This window comes from Helicoverpa armigera, chromosome 3 (assembly GCF_030705265.1).
Source record: "Helicoverpa armigera isolate CAAS_96S chromosome 3, ASM3070526v1, whole genome shotgun sequence".
NCBI lineage: Eukaryota > Metazoa > Arthropoda > Insecta > Lepidoptera > Noctuidae > Helicoverpa > Helicoverpa armigera.
The window spans coordinates 3,931,967-3,951,926 of record NC_087122.1 but is presented as its reverse complement, the minus strand read 5'-3'; the positions used below and the strand labels follow the sequence as shown (position 1 = coordinate 3,951,926).

Sequence of the window (19,960 nt, the reverse complement as noted above, 5' to 3'; positions counted from 1 at the left end):
GTGAAAGACTGCCAAGTTCGATAATATGGGAATGCTTCGCCTATAAAAGAAGTGAGATCTGAATAAGTACCAAGTTCCATACACATACCTCAGTTAAAAATAGTTACTTTTTAATGATGTTACTTGGCAAGTTTTCATACACCTTGTTATAAACCTACTAAACGCAATGAATCAAGTATTTAATTTTCTATTAAAACTTGCCAAGTAATCATCATTAAAAAGTAACTATTTTTAACTGAGGTATGTGTATGGAACTTGGTACTTATTCAGATCTCACTTCTTTTATAGGCGAAGCATTCCCATATTATCGAACTTGGCAGTCTTTCACATTTTTGTTTTGGGTGGGATTTCATTTATTTTTGTAAGGTTGTTTATTTTATTTTTTTCTTATGATGAAGTTAGTTAAAGAAATGTCTCATTTATACTATTTTTTAGATTTTTTAATATGCACTATGTTTCTTACAAAGAAATGAACTAGATTAACTAAATGGACTAGATTCACCTAGTAAAATGGATGACTGAGATGACATGTTATCATATATTATGTTCGTGGATCAAAGTTACACATTCGTTATTTTCGAAAGTGATTCACACTTGGCCGTTTTCAGATTTTTACTTTACTTTGACTAAATACAAACCTTTGTACCATTCGAAGATATATTATATAAATATAGATAAATTTAGTTCGTTTTAGTTCCTTAGGGGTATAAATTTACACCGGGTATAAAACACCTTCATTATTTTGAAACCGACTCACACTTGGCCATTTTCAGATTTTTTCCTTTACCTTGACATAAAGACCTACCTCCATGCCAAATTTCAAGTCAATACGACCATTGGAAGTGGTCTAGGTTTTTGATGAGTGAGTCAGTGAATAAGTGAATCAGTGAATCAGTGTATAGTAAAAATAGCGATTTTCTGACGTCAATATCTCAAGACCTACAATAGGTATATTAATGAAATTTTGTATTTTAGATAAGTGAGGGGGTCTCAACAGATACTAGAAATTTGATATGCGTAAATAAAATAGATTTTGAGTTACAGGGGGGTCGAATTTGGCCCGAAATGGTTCGTGTAATATAACCCACGGCCGGTGTGTCGCTTTTTTTGCTCGAACTTGGCGGACACACTGCCGTGTGTCTAGATCTGTGCTAAAGGTAATTAGTAAAAGTCGAGTTCAGTAGGTAGATAGATAGCGTTTTTACTGACCTATTAAGGCATATATGCACGAGTGTTTCCATCACCAACTTCCAGGCTCCGGGCTGCTTTGTGAAAGTCTTCTAAAACCCACAAAGCGATTTCGAGCGAGCTCGTAAATGTCGGTCCTGCGCCTCTCTCCGGTTGTGTTGTATTTCCATCCCATCAGGCTATGAAAGTGAAGGAATAGTCAGTCAGTGCGCCATGTCATATGTCCTGCGCAGTTGGCTAATTTGCTTTCACGAGAACAGCCGCCGTACCCGATAATCGGCTAGGAGGACATCAAGGCATAGGTAGGTACCTATATGAGTAAGAAATATTAGGATTACGACTAATTGAAAGAATGGGAGGGATTAGTGTCCCTTACTAAAAAAAGGCTGATGATGTGAAGATTCGGTCGTTACGATCTGATAGAGGCAAGTACAAATTTCTTAAAAAAATAATAAGTTAAAGTGGGATGTAAAACTTATGTAGGTACTTCCTCCATGTATATACTACGCTCCTGTACTCCCTTATTAAACTTTCACTTGAACATACTTGTTTTCCATTTTTCAATATCAAATCAATGGAATGAAAAAAGGAATGGAGAGGAGAGACCACAGGATAAGAATCTCAAAACAATGTCGAAATACTTACTGACTGATGAGAAATGAACTACACCTCGCTACCTAACTTAAAAACGGGTTTTGGCTGCACCTAGCTAGTGCCTGGCTACACATAGTTAAAGGAAGATAAGAGGATACAACTAAGAACCGTGGCCGGTTAAACCTAGCTGTAGCCGCACTTCGGGCCTTAGACGAAATATACATATACATTTCTATGACAAAATATTGTCAGATATTGCAAAATGATACCTTCATCAAAAGGGTCTAAAAACCTTGATCTAAAAATACTTTAGCCTGTAGGTTAGCGCCTGAAACCAAAAATAATAAAAATATTTTTTACAAAAAAATTAAACCGACTTCCAAAAACAGGAGTCGAGTTAACTTGACCTACTCTGGTCTCCATCATCAGGTCAGCTCCAAACCTTCATTCACTGTTGAATAGTGCTTTCAGGCATACACTTGAGTGTCAAGTTTTTACCCTATGTATGCCTTCAACTTTTGAAGGTTGCCCTCGATTTCTAAGGGTTTCCATCATCAGATCCTGACCTGATGACTATGGGACCAACTGGCAGCTATGCCGCGTCGAACAAAAAAAGAATCACGTAAATCGGTCTATAAGCCTCGGAGTAATCGATGTACATACACGGGAAAAAAAACATACCAGCCGAATTGAGAACCTCCTCCTTTTTGGGAAGTCGGTTAAAAATTGAGAATTCCGGCCATCCCCGGTTGCTAGTTGCCCCAAGTTGCTAGTGTAAAATTAACAGCCCGTTTCCATGACCATAAACGTTTCTTTATGCTTCGTCCTTATTGTCGATGATTTTGGGTTGACATTAAAAGAAAAGACATTGACATTTGCGTAAGTGACATTGACACTTTGACACATCAGTCATAAACGGATTGTTTTGTTGAATGTTGCTGTTGCCTCATTTATTGTTTAGTTATTAGTATTTTTCTAAAGTAGTGCTCTTAAATTTTCTATGAAAAGCTTTTTCCTCTACTGTGTAAAGAAATAACAACAATGGCTGGCCAAGGGCATCAGTTTCCCGGGAACTTCCAAGGCAATGCTGCCGGCATGAGATCTGGTTTTGGTGGTGGACCCATGAGCGGACAGATGCAGTCTATGCCAAATCAGTTAGCAGGTAAATTGTATAAAACCTTTTTATTGCCATTGCGAGATAAAGTTCCATGAAATTAAAGACAATGCTAGAACAAGGATAAGTCCAATAACTTACTTTAACACTACTGATTATGATATGGTTCGCGCCGTTAAGCACCAGATAAACACCAAAGCGGTGGTAGCAAGGCATCCAATGTAATGTAATATTCGGTTGTTTTGTCTGTGTTTGTACACTCATTACATTTTTGTATACAGTGGTCAATCAACGTAATGTTTTTATAGTTCAAATATTAAATGTTTAGTTCAATCTAATGTTGTTAAAATGTTTTGCAGGTGTGATGGGTGGGCCGATGGCTAACACAGGTGGAATGGTTGGCATGGGGAATCAAATGGTGCCACCTTACGGGGCTACCATGCAGAATCAGATGGGGAACATGGGGATGGGACCACAGGTGTGTAAAGTTTCTGTTTCTAATTTTGCCAAGGCTGTTGTCAAACTGTCTATCTTTTACCAATATTCTTAGTCACTATGTGAATCAGCTTCGTCATGGTGTAAGAAATTTAAAAGAATCAAAAGAATCATATTTCCATAGAAGACAGAATATACAGCAACCGAGAGGAAGACCAAGGTAATGCTGCAGGGAGAACTTGGATAGCTTCCTCGTGGACTGGCCACAAAAAGCAACTGATACAAATCTGGAGATGGAAGGCTACTTAGGAATGCTTAGCCCAGAAGTGGGACAGGATAGATAAACTAAATTAAAAAAAAATATTTCTCACTGTAACTGTACTTTAGATTTATAATAATTGTTCAGTTATTGAATGATATTTCGCATTTAATGAGTTGTTTCATAATTTATATATGATTGTTTCCAGGGTATGGGCGTGGGAGTTACTGGAGGACCTGGTGCAGGCATGGGCCCTCAGAATGTTCAGCAAACAGGTACTTTATGTCTATTTTATTCCCCAAATACGTTTTCTATGGCAAATTACAATAGTTTCCAAACAATTTTTGGCTATATTGCATATCGTACAGGTTATAATAAGACTGGTACAGTTACTGGGTTTTAACAATATTAAATAAATAAACTATACAAATAGAAACACCATTAACAAGAAGAGAATTCCAAACTCATATCTAGAAAAAATGTGCTTATGTTTTTGTAGATTCCAGTATCTTCTGAATCTTTTAATTTATAATTCCCATAGATTAAAAGAAACCAATTCTATGTTCTAAATGTTGGTATTGCAGGTGGCATGCAGACTGTAGCAGTGTCGAACAACACAGCACCGCCGCCAGCCCAGCCCCCTGCCGCTCAACCACCACAAAACAAGGAGTTTAACACTGCTTCACTGTGCAAGTGAGTATAAAGCAGAGCCACTACATAGAATTAGATGCAGGTCAACAAATAAGTTGTTTCACCTGCATTGATACCCAGAGACTTGACCTTCTACCTAGTACATAGCTATCGTATTACTGTCCTTTAAGGGCATGTGTTTTTTGGACCTATTTTTAAACATATTTCATCAATTACGAAACTTATGTCATATGACAGTTCATAAAGACCACCTAATTTCAGTCTGTACCAGCCAAGTTAAATTGAACTTACATGAACATGGTGTTTTGGACATTTAAATTGCTTCTGTAGCTATGGTTTATTGCTCCTATGTACTTTTCTAAGTCATCATGTTCCTTTTTAAACGGTTTTATTTAGCTTACCCTGTTTGTTTTATTATTTATTCTTGGGTCAAATTTAGTAATTCAAATTTAAGTACCTTGCTGTTGTCAGATTGATCTGAAATTTGGTACACACCTTTAATTCCGATGACAATACAATATCCTAATATCAATAACATTGTAAATCCAAGATGGCCGCCGGTACAAAATGGCGGATTACATATTTTTTCCACAACCCCCTCAATATGGGTATCAAATGAAAGGGCTACTCAAGTAGAATACTGTCAGCAACCCCAGTGGGGCCCAACAGGGCCAAGGCCTGCCTGGGCTGCGGGATTGTCCTGGTATTTAAAAGGCCTACGACGAAACACAACGGTTTTTAGTCAGTAAGAGTCTGGCACTCCCTGACCGCTGCTGACCCATATATAGAATGAGGAATATTCGGTAGGCATTTTCATTAAATACTAAAAACTAGAAAATAAAAAATCGGTAAAAAAACTTTTAAGTTAAACGGTTTTATCTTATGAGCACTGAAAACTAGAAAATAAAAAAAACTGTTACTTACCTATAAACCTACATAGGTGGTCCCGGTCATATTAGACTAAAATAAAAACGTGGGGGCCCTCTGAAATCCTACGGCAAAGCATATCTTTATATTTTGTCAAATTCTCCAGTTACCTACGATTATAGTAAATAGAAATCCACACCTATTATACCTCTAGAAGAAAGTATTACAGCAATAGTTAGGTAATGGGCCCCACGTTTTTATTTTAGTCTAATATGACCGGGACCACCTATGTAGGTTTATAGGTAAGTAACAGTTTTTTTTATTTTCTAGTTTTCAGTGCTCATAAGATAAAACCGTTTAACTTAAAAGTTTTTTTACCGATTTTTTATTTGTATCATATTGAAGTTAATCTTTAATTATTGCAATTGTGTATCCACTAGAAGTGGATAATAAATAGCTTAACATTATTACAAATTACAATACATAGCTTTATCCTGTTTCAGATTTGGTCAAGAGACAGTGCAAGATATTGTAAGCAGAACTCAAGACGTATTTCAGACATTAAAAGCCATTCAAGTAAGTTTCTTTTGTACACATTAACACTATGACAATAAAAATAGCATTTTAATGTACAACATTAGGAAAATAAACTTTAATTAAGTAAAGGGATTTACGATAATTCTGTTTAACTTTTCAGCCGCCAAATGGTACACACAACGGTGAAAATGCCAGCAATGATAAGAAAGCAAAAATGCAAGAACAGCTGCGCACAATCAGACTGTTGTTCAAGAGGCTGCGGTTGATCTATGAGAAATGTAATGAGACATGTCAGGTAATGCTTATAAAATTATGCTACGAGATACTATATTTTATATTTACTAACTTCTGCTAGCACATGCATGCATAAAGTCCCGTGGGAACTACATTGTGCACACAAACTTAAAGTAGCTCATAGCCTTCAAAGGCTCTAGTCTAGACTACCTGTGTACCAAATTTCATTTGACTTTGTTCAGTAGTTTTCAGGTGAAAATTGGATAGACAGTAGGAGTATACACTCGAATTTATTTGTAACGATAATAACTAAATATTGAAATTACTGTAGTCATTTTGTGAGCTATTTAGTACCCTGATAAGTCTGTATAATCAACATCTTATTTAACTGTTTATAGGGCATGGAGTATACACACATGGAAAGTCTGATACCACTGAAGGATGAAGCTGAAAACAAGGCGTTGGACGAAAGACGGAACACTGAGTCATACAGGCTAGCTTTGGAAGAAAATAGAGAACTTACTGAACAGGTACAAATATTATCTTTTTAAACGGTTTTATTTAGCTTACCCTGTTTGTTTTATTATTTATTCTTGGGTCAAATTTAGTAATTCAAATTTAAGTACCTTGCTGTTGTCAGATTGATCTGAAATTTGGTACACACCTTTAATTCCGATGACAATACAATATCCTAATATCAATAACATTGTAAATCCAAGATGGCCGCCGGTACAAAATGGCGGATTACATATTTTTTCCACAACCCCCTCAATATGGGTATCAAATGAAAGGGCTACTCAAGTAGAATACTGTCAGCAACCCCAGTGGGGCCCAACAGGGCCAAGGCCTGCCTGGGCTGCGGGATTGTCCTGGTATTTAAAAGGCCTACGACGAAACACAACGGTTTTTAGTCAGTAAGAGTCTGGCACTCCCTGACCGCTGCTGACCCATATATAGAATGAGGAATATTCGGTAGGCATTTTCATTAAATACTAAAAACTAGAAAATAAAAAATCGGTAAAAAAACTTTTAAGTTAAACGGTTTTATCTTATGAGCACTGAAAACTAGAAAATAAAAAAAACTGTTACTTACCTATAAACCTACATAGGTGGTCCCGGTCATATTAGACTAAAATAAAAACGTGGGGGCCCTCTGAAATCCTACGGCAAAGCATATCTTTATATTTTGTCAAATTCTCCAGTTACCTACGATTATAGTAAATAGAAATCCACACCTATTATACCTCTAGAAGAAAGTATTACAGCAATAGTTAGGTAATGGGCCCCACGTTTTTATTTTAGTCTAATATGACCGGGACCACCTATGTAGGTTTATAGGTAAGTAACAGTTTTTTTTATTTTCTAGTTTTCAGTGCTCATAAGATAAAACCGTTTAACTTAAAAGTTTTTTTACCGATTTTTTATATTTATTAGAGTCAAAATTTACCGTCTTGAGAATCCCATTTATAGATAATTTGATCTTTTTTTATATGAAATTGGTACAATTGTTTTGTTGTGAAAGCTAAATACAACTACAAATTCGGATCAAACCTATACCACATCTTAATTGATTCTAACATTTTTTTTTAAATCTGTAAGTATATTTGTTTGGCATACAGAATTTATTCAAAAGTTTTACAAAATGATCTTATTATAGGGAAATATTAAAACTAGGTATCAAAATATTCATCCGCATCGCTGTCAGCTGGGATCGTGCCCAAAAGGCTGGCTGCATTGCCATATTCATAGTATATTTGTTTAATTCATAAATCAAAAAATATATGCACTTAATTTAAAAAAATTGCGGAAAATGTGAAGGTTAAATACCAACTCAATTTATTCTTGTAGTATTGGTTAGGAAGTAACAATATAGGTACGTATATTACTTGATTCCACCAGCGATTACACCAAGTCTGGAACCCGGATAAAAGTAGCCTTTAGGTCATCTATCTAAATCAGATAATTTTATAATATTAGTAGGTATAAATATAGATAATTTGTTTGCTTCCAGGTGGTGCTGAAAAATAAACAGCTGAAAGAAGTCATAACTAACTTGAGGACTATTATATGGGAGATAAATGTTATGTTGACCATGAGAAGATCCTAACTTTCAATAAAATCTCTAAATTAAGTAGTAAAAAATAATAATTAAAGAACATACTTAGTGGCTGTTTATTCATGGCCAAGAAATATGAGAAAGAGAAGAAAAGAACTTGATTATTATAATCCTTTACGAACTGTAATGTATTATGTTTTATATGAAACTTTCTTGTAAATAAGGTATGTAAAGTAGGTTGTTTTGTATTATTTATAAGTATAATATAAGGAAAAGTAAAAGTAAGAATAATTCCTAAGTAATTGTTTTATTGACTACTATTTGTTTACCGCCGGTTCACCCGTATCCCAGGGGAACTTCATCCCCTAAATGGATAAAATATAGGTTATGCCACTCATATATAGCGTAGCCTTCCAAGAGAGAAAATAATTTTCTAATCGGTTCAGTAGTTTAGTATTGATGTTGTCACAGCATGAAATCAAGTCCGTAGAAAATGTTATAGTAATATTTTTACGTTTTAGATTAAGCTGCCTGATTCAGTTTGTTGCGTCTATAAGCAAATCAAATGGAATTATACAATCAGATTTGCCAGAAAGCATGGCTGTTGAAATGATTAAACTTCTACTACATTGACCTCGCCTGTTCTATTCCATGTAAAAACAAATTAACTGACTGAAAAAATAACCACCACGCCAGTCCTACCTTGTCGAGCATCGGTCAAAGCAGGGTTATTATCAGTGGTAGCGAGTTCAAAACCGGTGTGCAGCCATCCGCTAAGGACAGGATGCAATAAATAAATGCACGACACATAAAAATAAATTATTTACTTCAGTAAACTTTGAGAGTATTTAAATACAACATGTCAAACGGCTACACATTGGATTAATAAATAACATCAAATAAATAAAGCTAATGGCAAGCTTTTAGGAAACTGAGTATTGGAAATTTGATTTGAGTAAAAATTAAAATTAACTTAACTAGGACTTAAGTACGTTTTATCTATCTACGTTCGATCGGTTTGGGGATGTCGGAGTTGGCTTTCTTTTTCTTTTCGAGGAGTTTCTTCTCGTAGGGGCGGCGGTCAACGATGTCGTCTGCGGGGGCTGGGATGTCATCAGGTTGGGGCTGATCAGCTTGTTCGGGAGTTTCTGGGGACGCTTCTACTTGCTTGCTAGCACTTCTGCCTGAAGGCAGTTCATGGAAGGCCTCGGCCAAGTCCAGGTTGATCTCCTCGAGCGGCGTGTCGCCCGACCTGATGTAGACTGGAACATAGCCTGGCACTGGCGGCAGGAACTGCCATTTTGGACGGGCCTCTGGAATGGATAGTGTTTTGTTAGATTGAGACGTTGAAAACAAGGATAACAGGATTAGAATCTGTCTCAGGGTGCTACATTAAGTTTGATTCCTAACGTGAGACACAGACGATAATTTGTTCGGTTTGAACCGCTTTATGCATCAGGTCTGATCAGCCTGGGTGCTAAGTTTGATTAAATAATAGTGAGCCAGTTATTTAGGAGTCGGGATAACAGACTTGTTTAGCATTTGAACCCCTTATCTTCTAGTACACCGTAATAACCTACTTCCTGAGGCTTGTCGCCCCAAGGCCAGTTTACAGTTCGATAGTAAAGCATTTTTTATCGTTGGCAATTTTCAAAAGTAGGACATTCGATGCAGCAGTCTGATTGGTAGGTTTTTTATTCGAAATAAAATTCAGTCGGTTATTTTTATATCACGTTGCAATTTTGTGCTACATAAAAGCTGGACAAAAGAAACTAGCCCAAATAACGTAGATGATACCGCTTTTAGTGCTTCTGAATGACCTTATTATCAGTTTTGTTTTGTCTTTCGCTGCAGACCATTCACGAGCGGTATGAACGGTGACCCCTATTTATTTATAAAATAAGTTTGAATAAAAATGTTTTTTCTGCAATTAGTGGGGGGTTGTTTAAGCGATTTGGGTGACTATCTGAAGAAGAAAATAAAATAATACTAGCTTCAGAGAGTGTTACACCCACTTCCCGCAACCGGATAAAAAAGCTACACAACTGCGTTTCATCACGTTCATTCAGCGTTTAATCCATAGATTTTAGATCCTACAGATAGTTACTAATGGCCCTATGACCCTATGGCCTGCTACCGCTGAGCATAACACCGTCATTTGTTAAAAATAATGACCATGGTATTTAAATTATTAGATACCTTTTGTTTTTTGCATATAAGTGATGCTATACAATTTCCTACTACTTCTGACCTCTAAACTATGATGGATGACATTGTTAATAGCGAAAAGTCATGACCGATTATACGTATAACAAATAACATATAATTTATAATTGGCATTATAAATAGATGTGTACTTTTTTGTTTGATTCTTGAGACACAAGAGGCATCATCTTTTATTAATTTCCAGCTAGTATTTTTTTATGGTTGTTTATTTAAATGTGGCTTCGTGTGCGATGTGGTTCGTTTCTTGCCAAACGTTCTTCCGTGACATGACAGTCGTGTTTTGCGTACGAAAACTAATATTTATTCTATTCACATCCACAAACAGAACTAGTTATCACACGCTAAAATCTACAGTCAATAATTTCGTATAAACTATCCCGGTAAAGAGTGGAAGCAAAATCATATGAATCTGCTTGCATAGACAAGGATGGCGGGATATCATGCACTGCACTCGGAGATCGCATGCATCCGCGCGTCGTAAATTTGCTAATACCTAGAGATAATGGCTAGGCCGGGGCTTGTTTAGGTCGCTTTGGCTCGGTCGTTCAACCTGACTATTAAATGCAGATGAAACCAGATATCATCTGCATATCGGCGTGCAGATAGGCCGTGCGAAGTCGAATTCACCTATTTCGTTTTGCTGCGAAAATTCAAGACGTTTTCTTACAATATTTTTTGCTAAATTCACCGGACTTTTGATGTGACTGTTATGATGATTAGGTGACCTTTTGGCAAGAACTTAATTAATGGAATCGTCAGTAAAGAGCTTTGTGCCGTCACAGCCATCTCTTTTTCCAAGAAGCTTAGCAACACTGATAAGAAATTTTCCCGCTAAAGATACCAAGTGCAAGATATCATAGAGTAACCTGTAAGTAAGGAGGTCACGAATGGTCACGATCCGTCCACTTGAGCGTTTGACGTAGAGGAACGTTTCTCTAGATAACTACAGACGTACAGGGGCTCACGTTTGTACAATCTAGCTGCTTCGATTAGACAATTGCTGCAATTCAGTGCAATAAATAGATTTTCTGCGTAGTTTGTTACCGATCTAGATCTGGGAGCTCTAAATTTCTGCACGTGTTTTGCCGTTTGATTTTGACATAATCGTATCTACAGTCTACTTATTAATCTTAATTATCAATACTATTTCTTAGTTTATTTAGATGTGATGTGTCATGTGGTGGCTGGTTACTGACCAATGGATGATTGGAAGTTTAGAATTTCATATTACTTTGGTAGTCCAAAGTAATATGAACCAAAGCTTTGAGGGCTGGAACTATCCAGCCCTCAAAGCTGGAAGGATGATGGTTAGGTGCTTGTATTATGGTAGTGAGCCAGGAACGCGAACGTAGGCATTTTCTGTCTAGCTAATCTGATAATTTAAGGTATGCCTATGCGTATTAAGTTACCCGTCCAAAGACAGTCAATCCTGACTTAGTCATGGTAGGAACAATGTTCAGATGATTGGGTTATAAAGATCTGATTGCTAACATTGAGCGTTATTCTTATTATTGTACGTACGATGTAAATAGTAGAGTGCAATTCAGTAATCCCCGAAATTGACATCTAAGGTTACTTATCTACTCACTCAGTATATTTTTTGTGCGGTTCAATTTTACTAACAAGGCTATTGTGTTGTTAACTCTGTGCTTAATTGGTAAGAATTAAAAATATAAAATGCTTTGCCGAGCAAAAAATTTGATGTTTGATTTTATATTATATTGGTGATTAATCTTTACAATCAATTTTATTTGTGTTCCCAATAGGTACATAGTAGGTACACATGAAGGATGTTATGCTTCCAATAGCAGGCAGACAGAGGCACCTACATAGTATAGAATTATTAGCCATTCAGTTTCCGAACTGACTGACAAGACCTATGTCATCTTTTTTTTTCCACAATAATTTTACGATATGTTTTGTTTGGCGTTAGAGGTTTTTATTAAAAGTGTCAATGATTTTAACAATAAATAATACCACGAGGTCTGTTTTTTAAAATCAACACGCGTATCTAACTTAGAATAGCTTGTCAGTAAAGAATGTTGTGCGTCCCTGCCGCAGCCTACTTGTCGCTTTTAAAATTGATTGCTCACATATTACAAGAGGTGGCTCAGTACATATGAGTAAAACCGTTAAAATTACTTATAAAATGTTCTAACTACTACCAGTTTCTGTGTTAGCATCACAGAGATGTGAATGTATGGGCGCACCGGCTTTCTAACGGTCAGTCCATCTCACTCAAGGCTGCGTTTTTGCTTGTCAAAATGCTAACTGTACCTACTTCATTTGTCCAGTACGTTTCACCTAATAAATCTTGTGATATGCATCTATTTTGATCTCTAATAGCTTGTTAATAAGGTCCAGAATTTAATGGGTGTTCTTCTTGAACTAGTGAAGGTGTCTCGTCCCATAAAGTTTTGAATATTTAGGCTTGACTTGTGTAGTAAGTATTTCATACATAATAAAGGGTGTACCTAAATAGTAAAAGTAGTAAAAACCAATGCAGTTTAAGATCTAGATTTAAAATTCACACAATTTTCCGTTATCCACAAAACGGTTATTTCTGTTTATTGTTAAACAGTATGCAAACAAAATATTATCAGTCTAGCATATTCAGACCGAAAACAAGTCGGCTAATACGCAGTTAAAACGTTTGAACTTAGGTAGATAGCAGGCATTTAACGGTCACCCACATACTGCGCATTACATTTTTTACAGAGATAGTAACAATTAATGAACGCTAGTATTAATTATAAATCGTTCCTCTTATAGCGGCAATCATAAAAGTCACGCGAGGTAAAATATTTCGCGATAAAAATAAATGGGCCAATTTATCGACCTTTAGTTAGAAAGAAGTACATATTTTTTATGCTGCGATAAGCCTTTTACGTTTTATAAAAAAAGTTTGGTTATTGAAATTAGATTGTAAATTCCACTTTGGACAGTCATACCACGCAGGGAGTCATACGTTTTCGGCAAACATTCGCTCACGATTTAATACAGCTTTCAGCAATTTAATTCAATTGCTTACTTAAATTAATTAACAAAGTGAAATGCATCTAGTTTAGCTACATGACCACGAAAGTGGGTCAATGAAGAGTCAAGTCGCGATTTTCTTATCTGTATAAGTCTAAACAACTTTGAATATATGGCGAACATCCCGACATTCAGAACTACGCTTGATTGAGACACTAGTAGCGATTTTTTTGTAGGTGTAATTGAAGCTAAATGATCGATAAGTCTGAAACGTCGATGGATTAGTCTATTGAGCTGTTGTTTTTGGAGATTAATGTTAACATTCATCATCTATCAATCATGACTTAACTTGCGATCATTAGTATGCAGCTGCAAGTTAAAAATGATGACGACAGCTTTTGGTAGTAAGATCTTTAATTTAACGCTTAAAATACACTACTCATAGGTACGTATGATTTCTTTCTTCTCTAAATTTCAAATTCAAATCTTAGAAAAGCGAATCCAACCGATAGAAAGGCGTCAGGCCTTTCTTCAACAATCGAGAGAATTTCTAGAATAAAATACGTAGTTTAATGAACAACTAGACAGTATAAAAGCTATATGAAAGCTTTTAATCGCGACGGGACGTAATATCAGTGTCATTGTCCTGTCCAGTGGTGTGTAACCCACCGACTCGACCGGCCCAATCGTGTTTGTTTTTGCATTATTATAAAATTCCTTCCATAAACTCTTCAAGCCCAACATTATTGCCATGTACACTCTCCATTGCTTTATAAGTTACTCAGCAATGAGCTTCGCTGGAACTTTCCTGATATTGTAAATGAACAACGGAATTATATCGCTTCCTCACCTGTCCACTATCATTACAGTTTTGCTTTTATAGTTTTTGTTTCTGGCAATTTTATTTTAACTACCTCTCTGGGTGGATCATTTTGGGTAGTGTGGTCATTCCTTGAATAAGCCTTCTTGGGTCGATGATATCATTTTCTTGAGATTTCATTTTAATTAAATCTCTTGCAAAAAATTACTTGTGGTTGAATGACTAATATTGATGAGCGATAAGTTTGCCTTTATTTTCCGTTAATAAGCAAGGTGTTTTTTTTCATTCACATGGGTACCCAGCTAGCAGGCCAGAGCACCAATTCGTGTCATTGGTCGAGAAGATAGTTTCACGGATATCAAGCAAGCAATACACAACCCGTTAGGAATGTCTTGTAATTGCGAACAACCATTTTATTTCTGTTTATCCGACATTAAAATTATGGGCAGTGCAGATGAGTCTAACTGTTCAAAAATACCTTAGATCGGTCAAGCGTTCGTAGGATTCCTTTGCTAGCCAATCATTAAGGTAGATATACATCCTCTTTTCTCGTTGTGAAGAGCCATAAGTAACTGGCCAGTTACTTTTAAATTAAAAAGATTTTAATTCTTACAGTGTTCTTTTTATAAATATGTAGATGCTGGCATACGGTATGCGTTTTATTATTGTTAATCATCTACCGTTTACTTAATTGCGTATGCTACTATAAAATAATTAATCGGTACATTAACTTTTTGAGTAAACAAACAAGGTACAGTATGTTAACCACGACCGACATGACACATAAACGTGAGTATCGCGTTAAAACCTTAAACTTTTTGGTTACAGTTCATTAATCAATTTGACTGTTCAATATCTAATTGGGTGGATGACTAGGTCAAAAATAAATTACGTTGTCATATTCATTTAGTGAAGCATCTAAAAATAATGTCACTTCCATTTATCGTTTTGATGGAATAATTGATTAAATTTTTTTATTGATAATATAAGCTAAATAAGAATCCAGTTTGATGTGAAAAATCTGTGACGTCATAGGTTGCGCTTACATACATATTGCAAAGAAAGTGACAGTTTTTGACAGTTAAATAAAAGTAATGAATTTGACTCGTTGGAAACTACCGTATTGGACAGCGCAGTTAATTAATAGTTTTATTCAATTAACCAGAATATGTAGGTACCTACGATTTAATAGTTAATATTGTTTTGTTCTAACAAAAACGATTCTGGAAGATTTATTTTTTATTTTATTTTTTTCTGATCTGACATCTTTAAGATCTGACGCCCTATTAAATATCAAATAGCTACTTAAACTTATAAAACTGTTTGTAAGAAAGATAAATCAGTATTCTACAGTATTTTATGAATTTCTAAAATGGTACAAAAACCATAACCCCAAAAGTTTATGAAACTTTGAACAACTTTCTAAGTACATATTTCGCGAAAACATATTGAATGGATATGAATGAATTTTAGTGTTAATGCCCATAACATTAGGAATTCAGGAAAATATGAACGTTTAATATTACTCTTAGTCCTGGTTTCTTGAATAGCATAAACTAGAATAGCAATGATATAAAAAAAAAAAACATTACACTAGATATCAATAACCGTCTTCAAATTATTAACCCATGACGATTAACGTCGTATTTCTTCAGTTGTGCTTCACAATCGTTAGAAGAATGCTATGGATAATACCTACTATTCAATAAACTATAGAATTATTCCTATATTTATGCAAATAAAAAAAAACAAACTTACTAGCTTGTCTCACGATCGCGGAAAAGGATCATCATGTCACGATTTGGCCCGACCTGATACTCTATGACTCAATCATGATCTATGATAATAGGTACGTACCTATTATTAATACGTCGTGAACCGTTTTTGTTCTAACACTTAGTAATTTAATACAAGCTTTTTTGCTCCACAAAATGTTTCTCGTTAAATTGATTACGGAGAGAACAAAAAGCAAATGCGTAAGTATTAGATTTGAATTGAGATTTATGTTTCTTTAATAGTGCATAGTCTATGTAACATGTTACATCATGAAGGTTTAATAGCCTATTAGAATAAATCGATTTCATGTATTGCTATGCTGTTGGCAAATTATAAAAGTGCATTGAACGTGTTTTTTTTTAATTATATAGGTACTTTTGTTGTTCGTGGTAACAGTGATATTTTTAATACATCTTTTGTTTGTGCCTTGATTAATTAATTTATAAAATCTTAATAATTTTAACATTCCTTATATAATTACGAAGAAATTAGATGAATCACTGAATATTTTCTTAAAGTGTAATTTTTTGCCAATTGCTCTCGATAGAATCACTAAATACACTTAATATATTTTTTTTTATTAAATCGGAAGAAATGACATAAACTAAAATTAAAAAAAAAATGAAACTCACCAATAACAACACAGTAAACCACACAAAGAACTATCAGCGACTTGTACATTCTGAATTTGAATTTTTTATTCGAACAAAAAAAAAAGAATTTAAATTTTCGCGGTACACAGGTGGCGAGCTACGCGTTTGGCTGTGGGCTAGCGAGTGATGAGCGCGCGCTCTCATAACCGGATTAAAAAGGACTGCATACTGCCTACTGCAATACTTGCACTACTTAACACTAGACCACTTATAGTACGGCTATTGTTCGTGAGAAAGTTATAAGGGTTACTTTCTCCTGTATTTTTAAATGTTCCATTTCCAGAATGTTCTGTAGAGGGAGATATTAGGTAGGTTAGGTTTTAGTCGGGCCGGTACTTTAATAGAGAGATCGGGTAATTGTTTTGGCCATAGCTTCATGGGTAAGAATGCTCAACTCAGCTCAACAATGAAATAACTTCTGAATAGCGGCTCAATTGATTCAGACGTTAGTTTTGACGGAATTTTTAGAGTGATCTATTTTTAATCTTAGACTTCCAAAAAGGAGGAGACTTTCAGTCCGATTATTTTTTACACCAGTAAACTATAAAGGGTCTGAAAATAATGCTTTTATTGCTTGCGAAAATTAATCAAACCTTACTAATTAGCTCTCTATCTAATTGATACTAATAACGTCACAAATGCAGTTGATATCTATTGGGTCGCTGACCTATTAAGATCTTAGGTAACGCACATGATTTTATTATGACGCTCTTCGTAAAGAACTGGTCCGAACAGTAGGGTGAGATGAGCCGCAATTTTTTGGTCTATGAGAAAAACTGATGAATTTTCAACCTTCTTGTTTTCTGAAGTCGATTGAAAAATATAAATTAGTTCTACTGAAAGATAAGGTTTTTGTCGACTGTTGTTATAAGAAGTGATTTGCTTTTCACAAATGGTATTTAATCATTGATCTAGTTATTAGAACTTACAGCTTGGCTGTTATAAAATTTTTAATTTAACCTCGTATATATGTACCCCATTCATACACACCAATACTATTTCTTTTATGTTATTAGTAGAACAATATATATTATAATACCATGTTGAATAATATGTAATACCATGTTTGTAATGTTGTTTTTAAATAGTGTTCAGTTCTTAGCAGTCGTAATAGGATAAGTCCCGTAAAGATAGTTTCAGGTGTTTTGAATAAATAAATAAATGATTTGGATCCTTTCTCAACAAATGTGGCATCAGCCAGAAGGTCCTTCAGCCTTAAGGTCTTCAAGTAGCCTGGAGAATACTGCCTTTCTCTGTGATTTTCTTTGTGTTCCATTCTTTGTGTTTGTAAACTGCTATTGTTTAATTGATATTATTACTTACCTCATAAAAACGGTAGACTGATGTGTAATCACATTATCTCTAGGCTGTTATTATAAGTGAGGACTTGTAATAGCCTCTATGTCGTCGTAATTTCTTCAATGGCGCCGATTTTATCAGGAAATAAAGGGCAAAATCTAGTTCTTACTAGAATCTGTCCATTGTGTGAATTGTTCAACATTTTGTAGCCATACTTCCCAACCGATGTAATTATGTCAACAGTTAGTTATTTACTATAATTTTGATTGATCTTTCAACTGTTCACAACATATTTTGGATAAGAAAAAAATCTCGATGATAACTGAACACAGCTTTACTTTATTTTTTTTTCGTAGGCTTTAAAGCCGTTATCACTTATCACCTCAGTGATTCATTGTAAATTTCCAACTCGTAGGTTGTTGTTTAATACACTGTTTAATATTATTGTCATTTTTATCTTAATTCAGTGTAACATTAAACTATAACCTCGGGGGTTTTTTCGCATTTTGGACTCGTTATCGTGTTTTGAAAATATTGCTAAGAAATACAATTAATCTAATTTTAAAGTGACTTAGGTAGGTATATAATATAGTATGACAATCTAGGTGCGTTTGCTTTTATATGCTTACATTCCAGTTGTTTGATATGCCTAACTTTGGGCGGAGGGAAAGCCTTAGGTATGTTCGGTCTTCGATATAGTACTTAGATCTAAAATAATAATTGTTCCTTACTCATTATTGTAAGAAACATTATTCGATTTGAAGTAGAATGAATGAACTTACTGTATCGTACATTTCAGTGAAACAAAAGCTGAATGTATTTTACGTCCTACGCCATGTGAATTGAATCGTTGAGTAGGATATCCATCTCCTGTAAAATGTAGGCACGAGTCTATATGCCTTGTACAAAGTGCATACTAGCACTTGGAAGTAAATCGGCGACAGCAGCACTACTGATTTTTTAATTTATTTAAATGAAACCGTTTTGATCGAAGCGGCAGCAGCACGTGCAGTCACCCTTACTTAGATATCAATGGCCTTACTACAAAAACTTTAACCCTTGTTTTACACTTGTCTAATAAAATTTTGGCTGCAAAATGAACCTTAAGTCAACGTCATAATTTGACATTTTTTTAGACAAGGCATAAACTGACGTTTAAAAGTTTTTGTGGTAAGACGGCAATTGTTTTCATGCAGTCGCGGCATGTGCGGTCGGCAGTTGCAGTCGACAGATAAACGTAACTTAAGAAATACTCATTATGAACAAGTGAACAAGACTGCCTCGTTGGTCTAGTGGTCGCAAGCGCGGCTGCTGTGCTCGAGGTCTCGGGTTCGATTCCCGGGTCGGGCCGAAATCGCTTTCTTAAACTTTCACAAAGCAGCTCGTAGTGTGGAAGTTGGTGATTGATTCACCCGTGCATCCGAGAGCACGTAAATGTCGGTCCTTCGCCTGAGAGTGAAGGAATAGGGAGTGTACCTGTGTCTGCACAAATGGTACTATAAAATGTCGTGCGCGTCAAGAAATCGGCCGTGGACGCCATTATGAACAAGTGGTAATATTAGGATATTAGTTGTAACAATGTTGAAATTGAAATATGTGAATAAAGTCGTTTATGGAAGGACTACATAAGTAGTCGATTTTACTCGTGGTTTTGCCCTGGGCTTGACTCGTAGTAAAAGTTGTTCATAATTTATTGTGGTTTTCCTTTACTGACCATTTCTATACTTTACCTGTTGCATAGATATGCCTTGTATGTGCGGAAAAGGTAACCTGAATTACAATGACGATAGAGTCATAAGGTAAACGTACCAATAGTCGTCGGATTTCGGAAATCACTGACTTTGAAGCGCTACTGTGTGTTAAATATTCAATAGAAAATGAAAATTTTTGCATGATTTGATAGAGTATTTATTCATTATTCTAAGTAACTAATGTTTTTTTAATCATTTTTATGGGTTTATATACTTATTAAGGCAAAAGTAAAAAAAGGGCGATTTGTACCAATAGTCGTCTGATTTGTACGGATACTCGTCAAATATTCCCAGTACTCGTCAACTTTTAGTGCTAATGTAAACTCTCTGCTCCTGAACATAAGGTTCAAGTTATGTACATTTTTTTTGTGCTTGAATTTGTTAAGCATACTTGTGCTCTCTGGGAATCACAGAACCAGTTTATAAAATATATGTTATATTTCTTAATCATAATAACCATGCAGTCATGTGCATATGTAGCACGAGTAAAATAATTACTTTTAAAATATTTAAATTGTAAAATA

The 19,960-nt window shown here is 35.2% G+C and overlaps 2 protein-coding genes across 2 annotated transcripts; one reads left to right on the top strand and one right to left on the bottom strand.

The window, feature by feature from the left end:
* The first annotated feature begins 2,693 nt into the window (after positions 1-2,693).
* LOC110383783 (mediator of RNA polymerase II transcription subunit 30) lies at positions 2,694-8,233 on the top strand. The gene is made up of 8 exons (XM_064043515.1): positions 2,694-2,944; positions 3,256-3,374; positions 3,799-3,865; positions 4,175-4,283; positions 5,612-5,684; positions 5,806-5,940; positions 6,278-6,409; positions 7,891-8,233. The coding sequence occupies exons 1-8, from the start codon at positions 2,824-2,826 to the stop codon at positions 7,984-7,986; spliced, it is 852 nt and encodes a 283-aa protein (XP_063899585.1). The 5' UTR covers positions 2,694-2,823; the 3' UTR covers positions 7,987-8,233.
* Positions 8,234-8,744: 511 nt separating this feature from the next.
* LOC110383784 (uncharacterized) lies at positions 8,745-16,569 on the bottom strand. Its single transcript, XM_021344678.3, has 2 exons — positions 16,366-16,569; positions 8,745-9,248 (listed from the first exon to the last, which is right to left on the bottom strand). The coding sequence occupies exons 1-2, from the start codon at positions 16,412-16,414 to the stop codon at positions 8,935-8,937; spliced, it is 363 nt and encodes a 120-aa protein (XP_021200353.3). The 5' UTR covers positions 16,415-16,569; the 3' UTR covers positions 8,745-8,934.
* Positions 16,570-19,960: the final 3,391 nt, after the last annotated feature.